The following is a 17405-nucleotide window of genomic DNA, read 5'->3' on the forward strand; positions in this document are numbered from 1 at the left end:
AACGTCGCCTTGCTTCTCGGCTGATGAGTCCTTCGATGCTTCCTGGCTACCAGCCTCTTTCACTAAGCTATCACGAGACGGGAGATAGAGGTCATCTTAATCCTTCGGTGGGGATACAAGACAGCTGTAAGGCCGCTCTCATCTCCGTGGACGGGGAAAGCACTCGTAATTTGTGCAAATACACCAACATCATGAACCTCGTCTATGTTGTCAATGACGTCCTTATCCGCTGCTTCATCCTTGAACAAGAAAGCTCCCACGTAGGGTTGCCCTCGCTTCATCATCTCTTGTATGGCAGCCACAACGTTCGGATCTTTGATCGTGATGGCCTTATAAAATCCGGGAAACAGAGGTCGTCGAGCAATCGGGATCGCCATCACTTGAGGATATACATCCGGTATAGTTGGCTTCTGGAGAGCCTTTTCAGAAGAGCCCTTTCTTCCTCTCCTTCCTCCATCACTGCCTCCGCTACCCGAGCTACCGCCAGCTCCAGCTCCCTGGCTTGGTCTCGAGTCCGACTTGCCTTCTGAAGGCGGGATTGGGCTCGGTTCATCTGACTTATTCTTCCCTTCTGTCGGTTCTTCCGGCTTAATCTTCTCTTCGCGCTCAGTTTCCGCCTCGTCTTTCTTCGGTTGCGGTGGAGAAGGCTTCTCTTTTCGCCGGGCTGGAGTCGAGGAGAGGCCGCGCGATAGTTGTAGCCGGGAAGCTTGAATATCTGAATGCGAGAATGCGATCTGTCTGAACTGAGGATTGTAGGCCCTGTATCGGATATCCTGGGAGCTCCGGCGAAGGGCTGCTCTCAATGGAAGGCTGATGCCCCGAAACATCCTCTCAGCAACGTCGTCTAAGCGAAAGAAGAGAAAGAGACCGAGCTGTTAACGAACGATGGCCAAATTAAATAAAATACAAGCAGTAATAAACAACACTCCGCACAGCCCGTCAAAGACCGCCAATTCCCCAAGCTGACGAGAAAAAAGTGAACAAGATAGAAGCAAGACCAAAATGCTCGAGATTTGCCCGGTAGGTTGGCCTCGTTTTTGTCTGATTAGTCATCAAAGCTGGAGAAAATATTTTGCCGAAGTCCCGAGAAACTTTTTTTTTTCCATTTCTTGAACCTTCGAAGGGAAGACGAAGACGACGAAGACGACGAAGAAAACGCAGAAGACGCAGGAACAGCTTCTCTTCTCAGTGGTATATACAATTGATATAGCTGATCTCTCTTATAAATCGCTTCTCTATGAGTGTCCCTGCTCCTGGGCTGCCGCTTGCAGCCTCAGTTCCCTGCCGTTTGCTGCGGACATCGCGCCCATACAGAAGTCAATGTCTGGACATCAACCGTCATGTACAGTCACGACCCTACCAGACGGATTCCAAGGTGCGGAGTAACCAGAGGCCTGCTATTAGATCGAAGAATACGCAGACATTGAACCAATCGACAAGAGTAAGCTAGTGTTATTCCACAAAGTGAAAGGGGAAACCGAGCTGACAAAGTTCTATAGAAATTTCATGCGACGGCTCCCGCTTCAGCAGCGAAAAACCCTTACAGCGTTCTGGGAGTTGGGAAGGATGCATCGGCCTCAGAAATTAAACGAGCATACTATGGGCTGGCAAAGAAGTTCCACCCCGATACAAACAAAGATCCCGGCGCCAAAGACAAATTTGCCGAAGCCCAAACCGCCTACGAGACATTATCTGATCCTGAGAAGAAAAAGGCCTATGATACGTACGGGTCTGCTGCATTCGATCAGAATGGCGGGTTCAACCCTGGCGCTGCTAGTGGTGGGCCATTTGGAGGGGCGGGAGGCTTCCATGGCTTTGGCGGTTTCGGAAGCGGTGGCGGCTTTGGAGGAGGTTTCACTGCGGATATAAATTTCGACGACATCTTTGGTGCCTTTGCTAAAGCTACTGGCCGCAACCCACGCGGGCACGGATCACCTTTCTCCAGCGTTGCGGTTGGAGACGACATCGAGGTTCAGGCGAATATCTCGTTCATGGAGTCAGCCAAGGGAACGACCAAGGAAATTAACATCACACCGTTGGTTACATGCAATTCGTGCAAGGGAGAAGGATTGAAAGATGGTAAGAAACGATCACGCTGTAGCACTTGTGGAGGCACTGGTGCGCAGATCCATGTCATCCAGGGCTTCCAGATGCAGAGCACATGTGGAGCGTGCAATGGAACCGGGTCCTCGATACCCAGGGGGTCTGAATGCAACACATGTAGCGGAGGAGGTGTTGTTCGAGAACGAAGAACCGTCAAAGTTGATATTCCCGGTGGTGTCGAGGATGGGATGAGGCTGCGGGTTAATGGCGAAGGCGATGCCCCGATGGCAGAACCAGGAACCCGAACGCAGCGAGGAAACCTCTATGTCTTCATCAGGGTTGCCGCTGACCGCAGATTCAACCGTTCCGGGTCGGATGTACTATACACTGCCGCCATACCTCTCACAACCGCCCTACTTGGAGGCGAAGTCACGGTGCCGACGCTGGACGGGGAAGCTAAAGTTAGAGTTGGCACCGGAACGGGAACTGGTGATAAGATTACCTTGCCTGGGATGGGTATGCGGAAGCTTGGTGGGCGGAGAGCAGGTAATGGTGACTTGAAGGTAGAATTCAAGGTCACCATGCCGAGATCATTGACTCCCAACCAGCGAACAATCCTTGAAGTACTTGCAGACGAGATGGGAGACAAGACTGCGAAACGAATTATGAATGTCAACGACATGAAGCCTGATGGGTAAGAAAGCCAGCTATGTGCGCCTCTGTCATTCAAACCAAGCTAACGTGTTTCTCAGCTCTTCGAACAAGGCTTCTACCGACAAGACAGATAACGCACAAAAGGGCCAGGGGTTCATCAAGTCCGCCTGGGACAAGCTGATGAACCATCGCAACCCATGTTCCTCCAGCTCAAGCAAAGGGTCCTCAAACTCTGCTGATAAAAAGGGGCCCGAGACACAGTCGGATCAGCACAAGGAGTCCGACCAGCCTAATGAGTCCAAAAAGGCATCAGGATCTGGCTAATTGATAGACGACTGCGTTACCGTCTGCAGCCCTTTTGTCCGATTTGATTTTGCATCTCTTTCTCATACATAGCGTTGGGCGAGGTGTACCTTTTTGCATAAACCGATTTTAACTCCTTTTCTTTCTTTCCTGTACATTATGTTTTCTATATAAACACCCCCCGACCTCCCTATAACAAAACTCATTTGAACGAGTATCTTACAAGTGACTCCGCCGGCTTGTTTCTCGTCTTTCTGTTTTTTGCACTCTTCACTCTTCATTCTCGATGGACGTTACTCTTTCATCTTGTTGTCACCCTCGACTACTACTTAGATCTCACTTTACACCTTACGGCCTATGCTTTCCCTTGAAGACTCTCTAGCCTCTCAATCCACAAAGTGGTCTGTCTTCTGGGCTATTGAGGGGCAATCAGAATCCGGGGAGTGCCGGCTGTGGTGCAGACTAGGCGCAAGTATGGTGAGTGTCATCTTTCGTCATGACTATGTGGGATGTAACTAACACGTCTCCTCAGATTTTACTGCGTCTACCATCTTCAATGGAAGAAGACCTTGACCTCTACGGTCGAGCTGACGAATTTGACTTGCCCACAGGCCTTATCCAGAAAGCCGTGAGAAGACGGATGCATCCCCTGGGCTAGTCCGGACATCACCACGCCAGAAGCCTCTTAAAATGAGAGAAGCATCACTTTGGATATACTTATTCACACGTCTGGCTACCGTCTCATAGCCGCTGAGACAGCGAGTAACTAGCAGCCGTCGATCCATGCTCTGGCCAGGCCTGAGATCCTCGGCCAGCATTATAACCCTCTAGACACAGCGGGCAAACTAACTGTGGGATCACCAACAAGCACCGATTCTACGACTATGGCTTCTTGCTGGACCGTCAGCATCCTTGACAGCGAGGAAGTTCGTCTGCTGTTGAGTTCTTCGAGGAGCGAGATGATGTATGTATCTATGTTTCCAACCACTTTTCACCATGTATTTCACCGGGGAGTCTAGTCCTTTCTGGAGAGGACATGGAATATGCTGTATGATAGTGATAGCTCTTATCCCATCTCCCCTCGTCCGCTGTGTGCCTGTTCTTCCTCCAGACAAGTATAATATATCAATGTAACTGCATCTATATGTACTCCGTCCATCTAGGCTTTCTGATGCTCTGCCAGGCTGAAACAGCCCTCCAGCCAATCTGTGACGGCAGCGCAGCATCTCAGGCCTACCGAGCGGATGCCATACTTTCAGCAGCAAGGATCCCGCTGTGATAGTGGCGCCAGTAGAGTGTGAAGGCCAGGATCTCTCGAGAGTCGCGATGGAGACTCCAGAGCAGTCGCAGCAGCGGTCCGCTGGCGATAACCAGTCCCGCCTGCGCATCATGCGAGTGGCATCAGTAGCATCCTGAGATCCCGCCAGGCCATCCAGCAGCAGAAGAGAGAAGAAGAAGAAAAAGAAACGAGCCGAAGTTCTTCAGGCAGCTCGATTCTTCGTTGCCGCCGTCTCCATGATAGGCTCGCCGGTCGATGTGCATCCATCCTTCTTGCAACTTCTTCCATGCACCATCGCCATCATCGCCCTCACACATATAACTAGTTAACTCTCTGACTGACTGACTGACGCCGGCAAGGTCGCTACCAGCACACCGTCTGCATCGCTCTTCCGCCAGGACGCCCGCCAGCCCATCACACAGGCATCACGACCCGCCAGCGCATGCCCGCCCGCCGCTGACCAGACCCAGGCCCTTGGTTATTAGTTATCGCTTCGGTGACGACACCAGCTAGTTAACTAGTTAGTGACATCGCTCCCCCACATCCTCCGCCGAGGGCGCCCGCACTACGAGCCCAACGCAGCCAGCAGAGAACCCCGTCGCATCGTCGTGCACGATACTCGAGCTGCTCGACAATTGCCGCGGTGCATAGGCTTCGTCTAGGAGCAGGTCTGTCGTCCGCTGGGGGGAGAGAGTGCTGCCTCCTGCGGCCGCCAAATCCGCCACGATGGTGCAGTCTCCCATGATATCGTGTCCTCTCAAGCAAACGGCCGAGATAGACTGGATCGCTCCGCTCAAGGGATATATCCGGCAGACCTACGGTGATGACCCGGATCGGTATTCGGAGGAGTGCGCGACTTTGAACAGGCTGCGGCAGGACATGAGAGGCGCCGGCAAGGACAGCGCTTCTGGGAGAGACCTGCTCTACCGGTACTACGGGCAGCTAGAGCTGCTGGATCTCCGTTTTCCCGTTGACGAGAATCATATCAAGATATCATTTACCTGGTATGGCTTCCTTGGTTTTTTGATTTTTTTTTTTTTTTTTTTTTTTTTTTTTTTTTTTTTTTTTTTTTTTTTTGGACTACATTATTTTCATTTCTACCAAGACCTGTATATGGCTGACCGGGCGTTGAATTGCAATCTAGGTACGATGCTTTCACACACAAGGCAACCTCGCAGTACTCCCTGGCGTACGAGAAAGCCTCTATCATATTCAACATCTCCGCCGTCCTATCCTGCCATGCTGTCAACCAAAACCGTGCCGAGGACACGGGGCTCAAGACCGCATACCACTCATTCCAGGCCTCTGCTGGCATGTTCACCTACATCAATGACAACTTCCTGCATGCTCCTTCGACCGATCTGAGCCGGGATACGGTTAAGACGATGATATCCATCACCCTTGCTCAGGCACAGGAAGTATTTCTAGAGAAACAGATCGCTGATGGGAAGAAGCCGGGCTTCCTAGCCAAACTAGCCAGCCATGCTGCTCATCTGTTCACCCAGGCTGCCGAGGGTGTGCAGGAAAACGTTACCAAAGGCATATTTGAGAAAGTATGGTGGATTTTGACTTCTGCAAAGGCATCACATATGTCCTCCCTAGCTTGCTACTACCAGGCCATGGCTGACGAGGAGGGTGGAATGCACGGAGTGGCCATTGCACGGCTACAAATAGCTGAGAAGGCTTCAACGGCCGCAATCAACATGGCAAAGTCGTTCCCGTCATCCGTACCCTCTGGCTCTAATCTTACCTCTGAAAACGGAATGGTGCTGTTGGACATGGTACGACGACAGCTGGCTACCGTTCAGGAAAAACTGCCTTCAATGAGGAAAGATAACGATTTCATCTATCACCAGCAAGTTCCAGCGGAAGCATCAGTCTCCCCTGTTGCGAAGCTCCCCGCTGCAAAGGCTATACCCGTTAGTGAACTGTACCAAGGCCAGGATATCCAGCGGATAATTGGACCGGACATATTCCAGCGAATAGTACCAATGTCCGTTACTGAGTCCGCAAGTTTGTACGACGAAGAGAAGGCTAAGCTTGTCCGGGCCGAGACAGAAAAGGTTGAAGCAGCCAACGGAGAAATGGCTGCCAGTCTAGACTACTTGAAACTACCTGGTAGCTTAAATATACTCAAGGGGGGGCTGGACGACCAGCTGACTGCGGACGAAGAGTTCAGGACTTGGTGTGAAGAAGTCTCTTGTCAAGAGCCGTTCAGAGGTACACTTGAGGATCTACAGGATGATAAGTCCTCGTTGCTTTCCACTCTGGAGCAGTGTACCAAACAGCTAGACACCGAGGAGAGCGTGTGCGAGAAAATGCGTTCCAAATACGGCGCTGACTGGACGCAGCAGCCAAGTTCGCGCCTTACATCGACCCTGCGATCAGATATTAGAAGCTACCGTGAGACCATTGATGAAGCCAGCTCAAGTGACTCTCAGCTCCTGGTTACTCTGCGGCAACATGAGTCCGACTTTGAGGAAATGCGTGCAGCTGGGGAGGCCGGTGAGGCAGACATACTCTTCCAGAAGGCGCTCATTGCAGCTGGCTCGAAGCCAGGTAAAAATGGAGCCACCCCAGGAAGCCCGTATAGCAATAGAGCACCAGAAGGAAACCTTTTGGAGGCAGATTATGGGGAAGGAGGCTTATCTGTAGCTGAACAGATTGCAAAAGTCGAGGAACTGCTTCGGAAATTAAACCTCGTCAAGAGGGACAGAATGCAGACTTTGAAGGATCTGAAGGAGAAGGTGAGTAGTGTATCAAACGGGATAGTTATTTTGCTTCCATGAACATTGTCTAACAACATCGACAGGTTCACAATGACGATATCTCCAACGTTCTCATTCTCAACAAGAAGTCAATCGCAAACCAAGAAGACCAGCTCTTCCAAACAGAGTTGGAAAAGTTCAGACCTCATCAAAACCGACTTCTCCAGGCAAATCATAAACAAAGTGGCCTTATGAAGGAGCTGGCCAAGGTATATGGGGATCTGTTACAGGACAAGCGGGTGAGGGCAGAGAAGTCAAAGTACGAAGTCCTCACCAAGCAGCGCAACGCGGTCATATCCAAGTACAGAAAAGCCCATAAAGCGTTTAACGAACTTCTCAACGGCTTGAGCCAGGCACAAGCGTTCTACATGCAGATGCGAGACACAATTGACAACCTGCAGCAGAACGTTGAGACCTTCCTCAACAACCGGCGGTCCGAGGGAGCCCAGCTGCTCAGCCAAATCGAGCGGGATAAAGCTGCCCAAGCATCGGGCCACGAAGAACGTGAACGGGACAAGCTGAAAAACCTGATGGAGCGGTTATCAGTCGATCCAGCGTCTTCGTCATCTACTCCACCACCTCCGGCACCCAAACGGGCAGCTAACACGGCGAAATCACCTACCCACTCTGGCCTGCCACCACAGCAACCTCCAGCCCGATCCCCTATAACTGCCCAATATCCCCCCTCCACTTCAACCGGTTACCCACCCGTTGCCTACCCAAGCGGCAATGGTATCTCGCCCACCGAAGGCTACGGCTCCCAACAGCCATACACCCAGCACATGAACCCAGAAGCATACAACCCGATGGCCTACCTATATCAACAACCACCGACTTCACCTCCTCCGCTGCAGCAGTATTACGCCAGCCCACCCTCGTATGGTGGCTATCCAGGCTCACCACCCATACCTCAACCCCAGATCCCACCTAGCCATACCCCTCAATATCTACCGCAGGGCTACGTGCCTCCTCCGCCACCACCACGCCACTCCCCAGTACAATATAACTCACCTGGCCAGGGGCTAGGGGGTTATCAGCAACCAACCAGCAATTATCCTCCTAGCCAGCCAGCCCATCGCGCAAACCAACCTTCCCAGTCCCAAAATCAAAATGACCCGTGGGCAGGACTGAATGCATGGAAGTAGGAGTGCAGTGCAGAGCAAGTAGTGGCGTGAAAACACGAATTGAATGAAAAATAAGCAAGAAAAAAAGGGCTAAGACAGAATATATGGAATCCAGGCTCGGGCCACCCAAGGAATCAACCTGGGAAAATGGACGGAGTAAGGTCTTTTTTTTTTTTTTTTAGGATTGAATTACACCTTTTCCACAACTTATTTACTTATAAAATTTCTTCTGCATCTATCCATTTCGAAATAGCATTCCGTTTAAGTCGATATGTTTCGTCTTGTGTTTATATAAAAGGGGAGAGAGGCGGTAGACATATAGAATTACGCAATAGCAACACCGTTTCCTGCCTTTTGGTATATTTGATTTTCTCTCTATCAAATGAGACCTCGAGGTACTCAATTATTCTTCATGCTATACAGACGGAGGAAATCTTTCGCTTGCACGGGTATCTATCAAGTAGGTAACAGTAAGCAGGTAACATTATCCTTCCGTTCAGTCATCCGACATCCTAGGGTATTCTACCCAGAAATTTCAAATGAATCAGGGCAATTGTCAAAGTCTGCCACTACACTATAAGGCTGGAACCGGAGCCGGAACTCCTTTCCCCTCCTCTCCTCGTTGACTTTATACAGAAACCGAGCAATGGCATCCTGCTCCGAAATAGCCGTGTTGTTGAAGTGTTTCCGCACAGCAGAGGCAAGCTGGGCCTTCGACACTCGTCCCTGTGCTGGAGTCGAGAGACGATGAAGCACCTTGTCCTGCCGTCCCGTATTATTAGAAGCTTCCTGTCTCGATTTGACGTCCGTGTCAGTATCGATCTGCATGCTGTCATCGTGTTGTTGCCGGTCAGACTGTAACTGCTGCAGCAACTGTTTGCGTCTGATGGAAATGGCTGTTGCAGAACCCAGGCCGGGCCCCTGTGAGAGGAGGATGGAGTTTATCTGTGAGGAGAACGCGCTGGGACAGGGAAGGTTATATGCGTAGCGGTATTCGTGGAGTACGGACAAGGGCATGGTGCTCCAGTTTATCTGTTATTTCGCTGCGGTTAGAGCTTGTTCCATGAGAGTCTGGATGGATGGTGGGATCCAAAAAAAAAGAAGATGGACGTACAGAGACCTGGGACTCGACGGTGCCACTCTCGTCCATGCGTTGATCTGCAGCAGGGGCCTTGCCTTCTTTCAACGTTGCATTCGAGCCCGTGCTGGGAGCAGAGGTGGTGGCTGCTGCGGATTTGCGGCCCTTGGTGGTGCCCTGGCGCTCGCGCGTGCTGGACGCTTCTGACCGCGAGTCGTCTGGGACAGCATCGGCGGCGGCAGCAGCAGAGGTAGGAGCAGCAGATGCACCAGCAGAGACAGCACCAGCACCAGCCGAGGTAGCAGTCGTGGACACGGGACGCTGGCGGGGAGGAGCCATGAGGGTTATGGGGAATTTCGAACAAGACCGCGGATTGCGGTATTTACAGAGAGCGGAAGAAGGGGGACTCTGCAGGGGTCACGGTCGAGCGAGGGCCGGCGTGGTAATTGGAGCGTAGGGAGCGAAGAGACGGAGGGCTAGCGAGAGGCAGAGGCGCAGAAGCAAGCATGTCCGGCAAAAAGCTGGCTGTCGAGATGTCAAAAGCCGGCGTCGCTGTCGACGGTTTTCTTTCAGTTTTTATTTTTTTTTTTCTTTTTTTACCTTTTATTTAAGGTTTCGATGACGATTTGACTTTCGGATTCGCGTGGGGTGATTAGTAAGCTTACTAATAAACGCTGTGCCAAAGTTTTGTTCAAAATGAATATTTTGTTGGAGCCAGCGGGGAGTTTGGCCGGCGTCTTGGATATACACCTCCTTTACTATCTCTCTAAGAGTCAATTACGGATGCCTAGTGACACTCATTGCTAATGAAGCTGCACCGTTCAAGTCTGACATGGCATCATTCCGTGGATTTCGGCTTCGTTATCTGTAGGCCAACGGTCTCATAATTGAGAATGATCGCCGTGGCTGGTCTAAAATTGTGTTGGCACGGCTTAACACGGCTGCCATCCAGCCTTCTCGCGAGGATTGGTTAAGATATAGTGACTATTAACCCACAGGCATCAGCCATAACTAATGAGCAGAGGTTTGTCATTAGCCACAGCAAGATCTACCTTAGCTACTCAGTTGTGAATTCAATAGTTAGCTCTCCAAGTAGTCCAGCAGATATGGGTATCATGACTGAAAAAGCAGTCACAGTAGCGGAATTGGGAAAGGATTCTCTCAGAAGCAAGATATAAAAAGGGTCTGGTTATCACCATGATCATGATGTTGGATTCTAAGTGCTATTCTTCTAATAACTACATATATCTATTTTCCAACTGAACCGATTCAAGATGAAATTTCTAATTATCCTCGCCACTCTTCTTGCTGTCGTACAAGCGAATTTTCCGAAGGAGTTCTTTCAGCAACTTAAATGCGCGGCCCCGTGTGTACTTCGCAGTTTCAAAAAAATACCTTGCAGTGGGAAGCCTGTTCTCTTGACCATCTGTGATAATGTCGAACGTATAGAACGCTCGGCGGCGAAGTGTATTGTTCAGAAGAACTGTAATATTGACAGAGGGTTGAGTAAGTCCTCCTCCTTAAATCGAATATGACATCATATTAGTGAATTAACCGTGATTTATAGTCACGCTGGTGGCCGACAAGTTTAAGGAAACGTGTCCGAAGAAGGATGGAAATGAGAGTGGGAATGAGAGTGGCTGAGAGGGGCTATAGCTATTGTCTGGAACTGTGATCATCGCAAGAGGGCAAGCTTTTCGATGCGAGATTTAGTGCTGTGTGGTTGTTTGGAGATGCTTTGTAATGCCAGGTATAGAGGAAGGAAAGACCAGGAACTGATCACTTGTCTGTCCATTCGTCAATTACTCTGATAACCGCCTAATTGCTCAGATGCCACCGTCCAACTACTCTGCTTACCCATACCACCCAACCTATCTTCCTAACTACATGCAGTAAAGCTCAATTCTTAGGGTAATATGTTTTGTATGTGTTCTGCATTATCCTGAAGCCTGCCAATGCCAATGGCACTTAGATGACAACAGGAGACTGAATCAAACAGTTATATAGTACTTCATGGGAGGCACAAGTTGATCATCATCAGTGTAGAGATATTTTGAATAGTAATTATCTCTATAGATAGTATTTAGAATAACACTTTAATAAGCATAATAAGTGAAGACCTTATTACTAGCTAATAATATAACTTACCTTTAATAATAGAATTATATAGTTAAACTACCACCTTTCTACGTGTTTATTATGTAACTTTACTTCTACTCACGATGACTACCATTCACTGGGAGCTATTCAATAGGCACTGCGCCAACGAAGGTATATTCGATAATCAAACGGCTGTTGGTAAGAATAAGAATAACAATCAATAACGGGATGGTACAAGCTGGTTGTCTACTGATCATGTTTTTCAATGTTCGGATCTGGGACCCCACAGTTGCTTTCAACGTAATCCCTGATCCACTCGCACACGCGCGCATGCTTTAGAAACTCGCTCTCTGGGGTGAGATATGGGTAGGTCGTCGTGTTCATGCATGCATCGCAATAGAAGCCCCAGTCAACCGTCCCATCCGGCAGCAGGTATGGTAATCGTATGGATGACATGTTGCAGTAGCTGTTGCTCTCCTGACTTAACCATACCGGATAACCCGTGGGCGGAATGCGGGATTCATATCTAGGCTGTTCTGGTACAACGTCGTTTCTCGTCTCGGGGCCAAATTTACAGAAACAGGATTGAACCATAGGAAGAGGGGAAGAATGCCCACATTCTCTCCCGAGGCAAGTGATCATGTCAAAGACCAAAAGTGTGCCGTTGCTCCTTGCAAGGTTCACTGCCTCCCTGAGCGATATGAGGCGCAGATCTTCACCTGGCTCCACACGAGGAGAAAAGCACTTGTCTGGGATGGCTGTCATTGCAGTTAGACCTCTCATCTCCTCGTAGGGAAAACAGAGTTCTTGCTCCATATCGTCGATGGGAAGCGCCCAAAAGTTCTGGTTCATGTTCAAGCATGCAGAGCAGCATCTCTCGCCTGTTAGAAGGAATATGTATCCGCCAAATTCTCCGCATTCGGGGCAGTCGCGGGTGCGCAAAATCTTATAGAGTCTCTGCACCGTGTACTCGCTTTGAAGACCAGTTCGGCGAATCACGTCAAGGGTATACGGTACGTGCGTTACAATAGCATGGTACAGCGGCAAGGCGTTGACAGCAACGTTTCCGCCTCTAGATACGTGTCGGAGATCAGATAGCGATTTGAGGTCGAGCATATATAGGATCTCATGGAGGAGCTCTACGGGTAGTCGGTCAAGGGTGCCTATAGATAGTTTATCGGGGCGGGGCTCTGGGGTAAAGAATTCTGGTTTGCCAAAGTTGATACGGCATGGGTCTATCTCACGGGAAGCAAACTTCCTGAGTAGATACTCATCGGATGCATTCACACTCATGATGACTACATGAATCTGAAGGGGGTATAATATAGATAATATTTGATGGCCGATGTGATGAATTAGAATATGAAAAAAAAAAATAATAGCTGAGGAAGAAAGCCCAAAAGTAAACAAAAGTAAGGTTTTGAGCCTCCATTTAGAGTTCGTACCGCATCCCGTTCAGCCCTGAAAAAGGAAAGCGCGATGTGTTAATCACTCTTTCCCCGGGAGTGTTGAACACCTTTGCACCTTCCTCGTATATCATGTTTGGGGTTTTCATCCCATCTTAGAAGGCGCTACTGCATACATCCCCTCTTTTGTTGCCCCAGCAGGACTTTGCAGGATCCGATAAACACAGACTCATAGATCGCATCCTCGGGTAGTTATTTGAGTCGGGAGATAGTCAACTGGATATAGAGCTACCCTCTATTCACCATCTTGAAACATTTAAGCGGCAGGCCAGCAGCGCGTGAGACCTGAAAAAAAGCGGGGTATCTTGGAAGAGGAAAAGCTATAGCCACTCTAACTGAACTCTCTGTTGAGCTGAGATCAGTTTCGTCGATGGTGATTATTCCTGTCCTGTGTCGAGATAACAGATATGCACAGGGCCATAACGAGATAACTAGGTAGCCAAGTCAATGGCTGGGGGGCAAGGAACAGCCGCCCAGGTTCCGGTTTGTCGATGAAACCTGTCTTCCCAATATGGCATTGAGAAGCAGAAACGAGGCGAACTTCGACGACTCTCGGCAACTTCCAAGAGACGTCCAAGAAGAAGAAGACAAGTTCTTATCTTGACGGTACGTCCTGAAATAAGACGCCGGGATAAAAACGCTGAGATTGGTGGAGATTCCGGAGGGCCAGGCAACGAATTACCAAAAGTAGCAATCCAGGGGAAAGACGACCCTTTTTTTGGTCGCAGGAAATGCCAGAAAAAAGAAACATGCGCGCTCAGACGCAGATGCATATCTTGTCACAACATACATGAGTAGAGAGCTGCAGTGCATCACCAAGAAGACGAAGAATGATAATGATACCTAATGAGGGAGGCCAAGGCCGGAATGCAAGTACTGTTTTTTTTTTTTTGTTTTCCCCCGCCCGTCCGTCATGCATGCATGCAGTTACAACTCGTTTCAGACAGCTCTTTTTTATGCAGGTTGAGTGTCAGCAATGCAACTAGTTAACTAGTTAGCAGGCTATTGCGGACGGAGTACTCAAGAGAGCTGCCGAGCGGAGGGGAAAGGAGGAAAGCGGGAAACGGTGATGCGATGGATGCGTCAACGTCAACGTCAAAACCAAAAAGAAAAAAACAAGAAAGTCAACTGCTTTTCCGATGTGATGGTTTAGAGGATACCAGTATCAGGGAACAGGACGTGGATGGAGGTATCCGGGGAGGATAGTTAGTGTTTGTGCAACCATGGCAGCCAGGCTTGCACTGGACTGGTGGAGGATCACATGAATGTGCCTAAACGCATCACTGTTAACGTTAGTTGAATAATAGGCTCGAATGTAGCATATGAAGACCCGAAGAAGATGCGATGTTGAGTCGAGGCGGGAGTCTAGCCCTGCTGCGGAATCAGAGAGGGAGAGAGAGAGAAAGAGAGAGAGAAAGAGAGAGAGAGATAGAGAGAGGGAGAGGGAGAAGGGGAGGAGAGTCTGGTATCTGGTATGTAGGTAAGGTACCTCTCCTGTTGAATATCCAGGAATATGCAAGTTCCACAAGGCCAGTCGACCGACGTCCAGGCCGAGGCCAGTTGTGAGTTAGGTGTTGACTCGGAGAAGACAGATAGGTACCTTAAACCAGCTGACGAAGTGAATATCCTGACGGTTTGGAGGAGTGAGCTTCTAATGTGATGAGTTGAGTGACGGAGTAAAAGAAGAAGAAGAAGCTGATGATGATGATCCACCGCGGCTCTAGAGATAGCCCACGGGAAAGGGGGTGCGAGATGCCAGTCCCATTCAGTCCCAGCCAGCCCCCCCCATGGGCAAGCTGCTGTATACTGCTTAGCTTTCCATGCTATACTCTTCGTTGGATGACTAGTTAGCTTTCCCATGCATCTGACTAACTTAGTTGACTAGTTAACTAGCTTCCCAAGTCCGTCCTCCGTTGGAAGAGCGGATGCTCTGTGGTACATAAGTAACTAGTAGCTGTAGGGAAGGTTGAATCTAGCTCTGGGGGGATTGGAGAGCTTCCGGAGCAGCGAGATGCAGGCACTGCTTCTTCCTTTTTTCGGTCTTGCAGATAGAAAGGGGAGAGGGAGAGGAGGGAAGAGGGGGGGGGAGAAACATTGGTTTCCCGACGGGAATGTCTGGACCAAAGGCAGGCTGAGCGATCAGAGGATGGAAGGTGTACTTAAAGTAGTGCTTCATGTGTTGTTATGTCCATGACGTAACGGATATAACTTACTATATAGAGAGTGTAGAGGAGAGGACTATAGGTGACTTGTGCACAGGGATGGGATACTTTCGGCTGCATGCTTTTTCTCCGTATAGTTAGTACGGAGAAGTTAGCAAGCTAACTAGTGTAGTTACTGGGGGGGAAACTGAAGAATTGGCCCTCCAGTCGACCGTGTTCCGCGTTCATGCAGGGAGGAGGAGGAGGTGGTGGAGGAGGAAGGAGGAGGAACTAACTAATGATGCCCGTCAGAGCGACACCCTTGTCCTATCAAAAACCTAAGCAAGAGGAGAGGGTATGGGGGAAAACGAAGAGGGTATAGATATGCGGGTTGTCAAGCGGAACAAACAAGCGCTAGTAACAGTAGTAGATGCATATATGCAGTGACAGGAGTGTAGTCATATCCGGCTATTGAAGACCATGACCATGACCATGACCATGACCATGACCATGACCATGACCTTGGCCTTGACCTTGGACTCTTTTTGACGGGTCTGGAGGTCTAGAGTCTGCATCGTACGACAATGGCAGGGCTCATCTAGACCAACTCTGATAAGCCAGTCAGCGTATGTCGATATGATAAGTACAAGTTCCATGGAGGAGTACCCGATAACACCCATCGTTATAGACGAAGGGTCCCTGACGGAAGAGAGGGAGGCGGCAGCAGTCAGCAGTACTTGGTGATGGAGAGAGAGATGACCCCCCCTCGTCCGGGACTGGCTGCGGAGAACGCCGGTCCCTTGCATGCCCTGTCGGAAGAAGCGAAGACACTCTTTTTCTTTTCTTTTCTTTTCTTTCTTTTTTTTTTAAACAGACTAGTCGGCCTAGCTAGAGATCTGCTGGCGATGGACGATCAGGGAGATGAAGAGCGAAGAGACGAGGCGAAAGAGATGACTGGAGAGATGGAGACGGAGATGTATGGAATGGAGAGATGGAGAGATGGAGAAGTATGGAGTAGCCAGGAGGCTTGCTGTCGAAGTGGCGAGTGTCCTTTGCGAAATGAGCTCTCGTCTTGTCTCTCGTCTTGTCTTCTTGACCAGACTTCTTGTCTTCTCTTACTCCGTATTCTCTGTCTGTCTGCCAGTATCTGCCAGTATCTGTCATGCCGAGGACGACTGCAGTACCACCGACCAGTTCATTAGCCGACGACTAACTTCTACCAAGTTAACTTCCACTGGTACGGGGAAATCAACCCTTGTTGTTATTATAATAAGTAATAGTAGGCATTAAAGTAATATTAGGTATGGATGTAACTGTCACTTCGGTAGCAGCGGCCGACCGGAAGGCCGCCCCGGGTGATCTCGAGCCTTAGGGCTTGCTTGGTCTGTCGTCTGTCTGTCTGTCTATCGCTTTTATCGCCATCGCCGTCATCTCCCGACTTCCGTCCTCCCGGCCTTGGCCATCAAGGTAGACAAGACCATCCCGTCTAATTACAACACAGCCCAAGCCCAAGCCCAAGAGACAAGACTACGGAGAACCAGGCACCGGCCATGCTAGTTGACGCGGTGGAAGACATGATGCAGTTGCGCTGACGAGAGCCTAGTGAGAGATGTCCGTGCCTGATGCATGTGTCAGGGAGTGGCGTGGCTGGGGAAGAAAGCGACTTTTCTTTTCTTCCCCGGATCATCTCAGCGTAGATGTAGATAAGAGAATAAGAGAGTAAGAGAGAGAAAGAGAGAGAGAGAGAGAGAGAGAGAGAGAGAGAGAGAGGGTGATGAGCCGAGGTCGTTTCAGTGGGCGATCCAGAAAAGGGGTCGAGGAAGGCAAAGACAAGGACGGAAAAGCAAAAAGGCAAAGGAAAAGCCCAAGAAGGAGACAAGGGGAAAGATGGAGCTGGAGATGGAGCTGGAGAAGATGGATGGAGAGACGACAAGGAGACTCCGCGTGGCCTGAGGGTGGCGAGAAGGAAGACTCTGAGACTACAGCGAAGAGCAGAGGAAGAAGAAGAAGAAGAAGAGACCAGTCGGAGGAGCCAAGGACGACCTCGTGGGCTGCAGCAGCGCAGGTGGCAGCCGAAGGGCGCAAGAGAGTAAGAGTAAGAGTGAGAGCGAGAGTGAGAGTGAGAGTGAATGTTTGTTAGGCCAGAGTTGAGGAGAGCGAGGAGGATCGTTTCTGTGTGGGGTTTTTTTGGGTGCGCTGGAGGGGAAGAAGAAGCTCTGCTTTTTTCTTATTTCTTTTTCTTTTTTCTCTTTTTTGCTCTATTTTTTTCTTTTCTTTTCTTTTTCTGCGTTTCTCTTTTTTTTTTTTTTTTTTTTTTTTTTCGTCTTTTTTTCGTCCTTTTTTCGTGGCTTCTTCGTCGTCGACTTTTTGGCCGCTGAAAAGGCCTTCTTCTCCCTCGACTCCCTACGCTTTTACTCCTAGTCTTACTACTTGACTCTGCTCTGCTAGT

General features: G+C 49.6%; 7 protein-coding genes across 8 annotated transcripts; 4 read left to right on the forward strand and 3 right to left on the reverse strand.

Moving 5' to 3' along the window:
* Window positions 1–62: 62 nt before the first annotated feature.
* On the reverse strand, window positions 63–827 carry TERG_08880 (uncharacterized protein; the record flags this gene model as incomplete). Its single annotated transcript, XM_003233994.1, has 1 exon — window positions 63–827. One exon carries the CDS (start codon window positions 825–827, stop codon window positions 63–65), a length of 765 nt encoding a protein of 254 aa, XP_003234042.1.
* Window positions 828–1237: 410 nt separating this feature from the next.
* Window positions 1238–3021, forward strand: TERG_05911 (chaperone DnaJ; the record flags this gene model as incomplete). The annotated part of the gene is made up of 3 exons (XM_003233995.1): window positions 1238–1441; window positions 1500–2737; window positions 2796–3021. 3 exons carry the CDS (start codon window positions 1238–1240, stop codon window positions 3019–3021), a joined length of 1668 nt encoding a protein of 555 aa, XP_003234043.1.
* Window positions 3022–3357: 336 nt separating this feature from the next.
* Window positions 3358–3658, forward strand: TERG_05912 (uncharacterized protein; the record flags this gene model as incomplete). Its single annotated transcript, XM_003233996.1, has 2 exons — window positions 3358–3477; window positions 3533–3658. The coding sequence occupies 2 exons, from the start codon at window positions 3358–3360 to the stop codon at window positions 3656–3658; spliced, it is 246 nt and encodes an 81-aa protein (XP_003234044.1).
* Window positions 3659–4969: 1311 nt separating this feature from the next.
* Window positions 4970–8440, forward strand: TERG_05913 (uncharacterized protein). 2 transcript variants are annotated; one of them, XM_003233997.2, is made up of 3 exons: window positions 4970–5283; window positions 5424–7026; window positions 7092–8440. In XM_003233997.2, exons 1-3 carry the CDS (start codon window positions 5006–5008, stop codon window positions 8190–8192), a joined length of 2982 nt encoding a protein of 993 aa, XP_003234045.1. In that variant the 5' UTR covers window positions 4970–5005; the 3' UTR covers window positions 8193–8440. The 2 variants fall into 2 exon arrangements, with proteins under 2 accessions (XP_003234045.1, XP_047606731.1); XM_047750060.1 differs by lacking the exon at window positions 4970–5283 and having other exon boundaries at window positions 5362–7026.
* A 253-nt stretch (window positions 8441–8693) lies between these two features.
* Window positions 8694–9754, reverse strand: TERG_05914 (uncharacterized protein; the record flags this gene model as incomplete). Its single annotated transcript, XM_003233998.2, has 2 exons — window positions 9286–9754; window positions 8694–9203 (listed from the first exon to the last, which is right to left on the reverse strand). The coding sequence occupies exons 1-2, from the start codon at window positions 9586–9588 to the stop codon at window positions 8694–8696; spliced, it is 813 nt and encodes a 270-aa protein (XP_003234046.1). The 5' UTR covers window positions 9589–9754.
* A 1663-nt stretch (window positions 9755–11417) lies between these two features.
* Window positions 11418–13293, reverse strand: TERG_05915 (uncharacterized protein). Its single transcript, XM_003233999.2, has one exon. It carries the CDS (start codon window positions 12640–12642, stop codon window positions 11596–11598), a length of 1047 nt encoding a protein of 348 aa, XP_003234047.1. The 5' UTR covers window positions 12643–13293; the 3' UTR covers window positions 11418–11595.
* Window positions 13294–15867: 2574 nt separating this feature from the next.
* TERG_12350 (uncharacterized protein) lies at window positions 15868–16726 on the forward strand. The gene has a single exon (XM_047751317.1). The coding sequence runs from the start codon at window positions 15935–15937 to the stop codon at window positions 16244–16246; it is 312 nt and encodes a 103-aa protein (XP_047606732.1). The 5' UTR covers window positions 15868–15934; the 3' UTR covers window positions 16247–16726.
* The last annotated feature ends 679 nt before the right edge of the window (window positions 16727–17405 follow it).

The sequence above is a fragment of the Trichophyton rubrum genome (assembly GCF_000151425.1).
Source record: "Trichophyton rubrum CBS 118892 genomic scaffold supercont2.6, whole genome shotgun sequence".
In the NCBI taxonomy this organism is placed as follows: Eukaryota; Fungi; Ascomycota; class Eurotiomycetes; order Onygenales; family Arthrodermataceae; genus Trichophyton; species Trichophyton rubrum.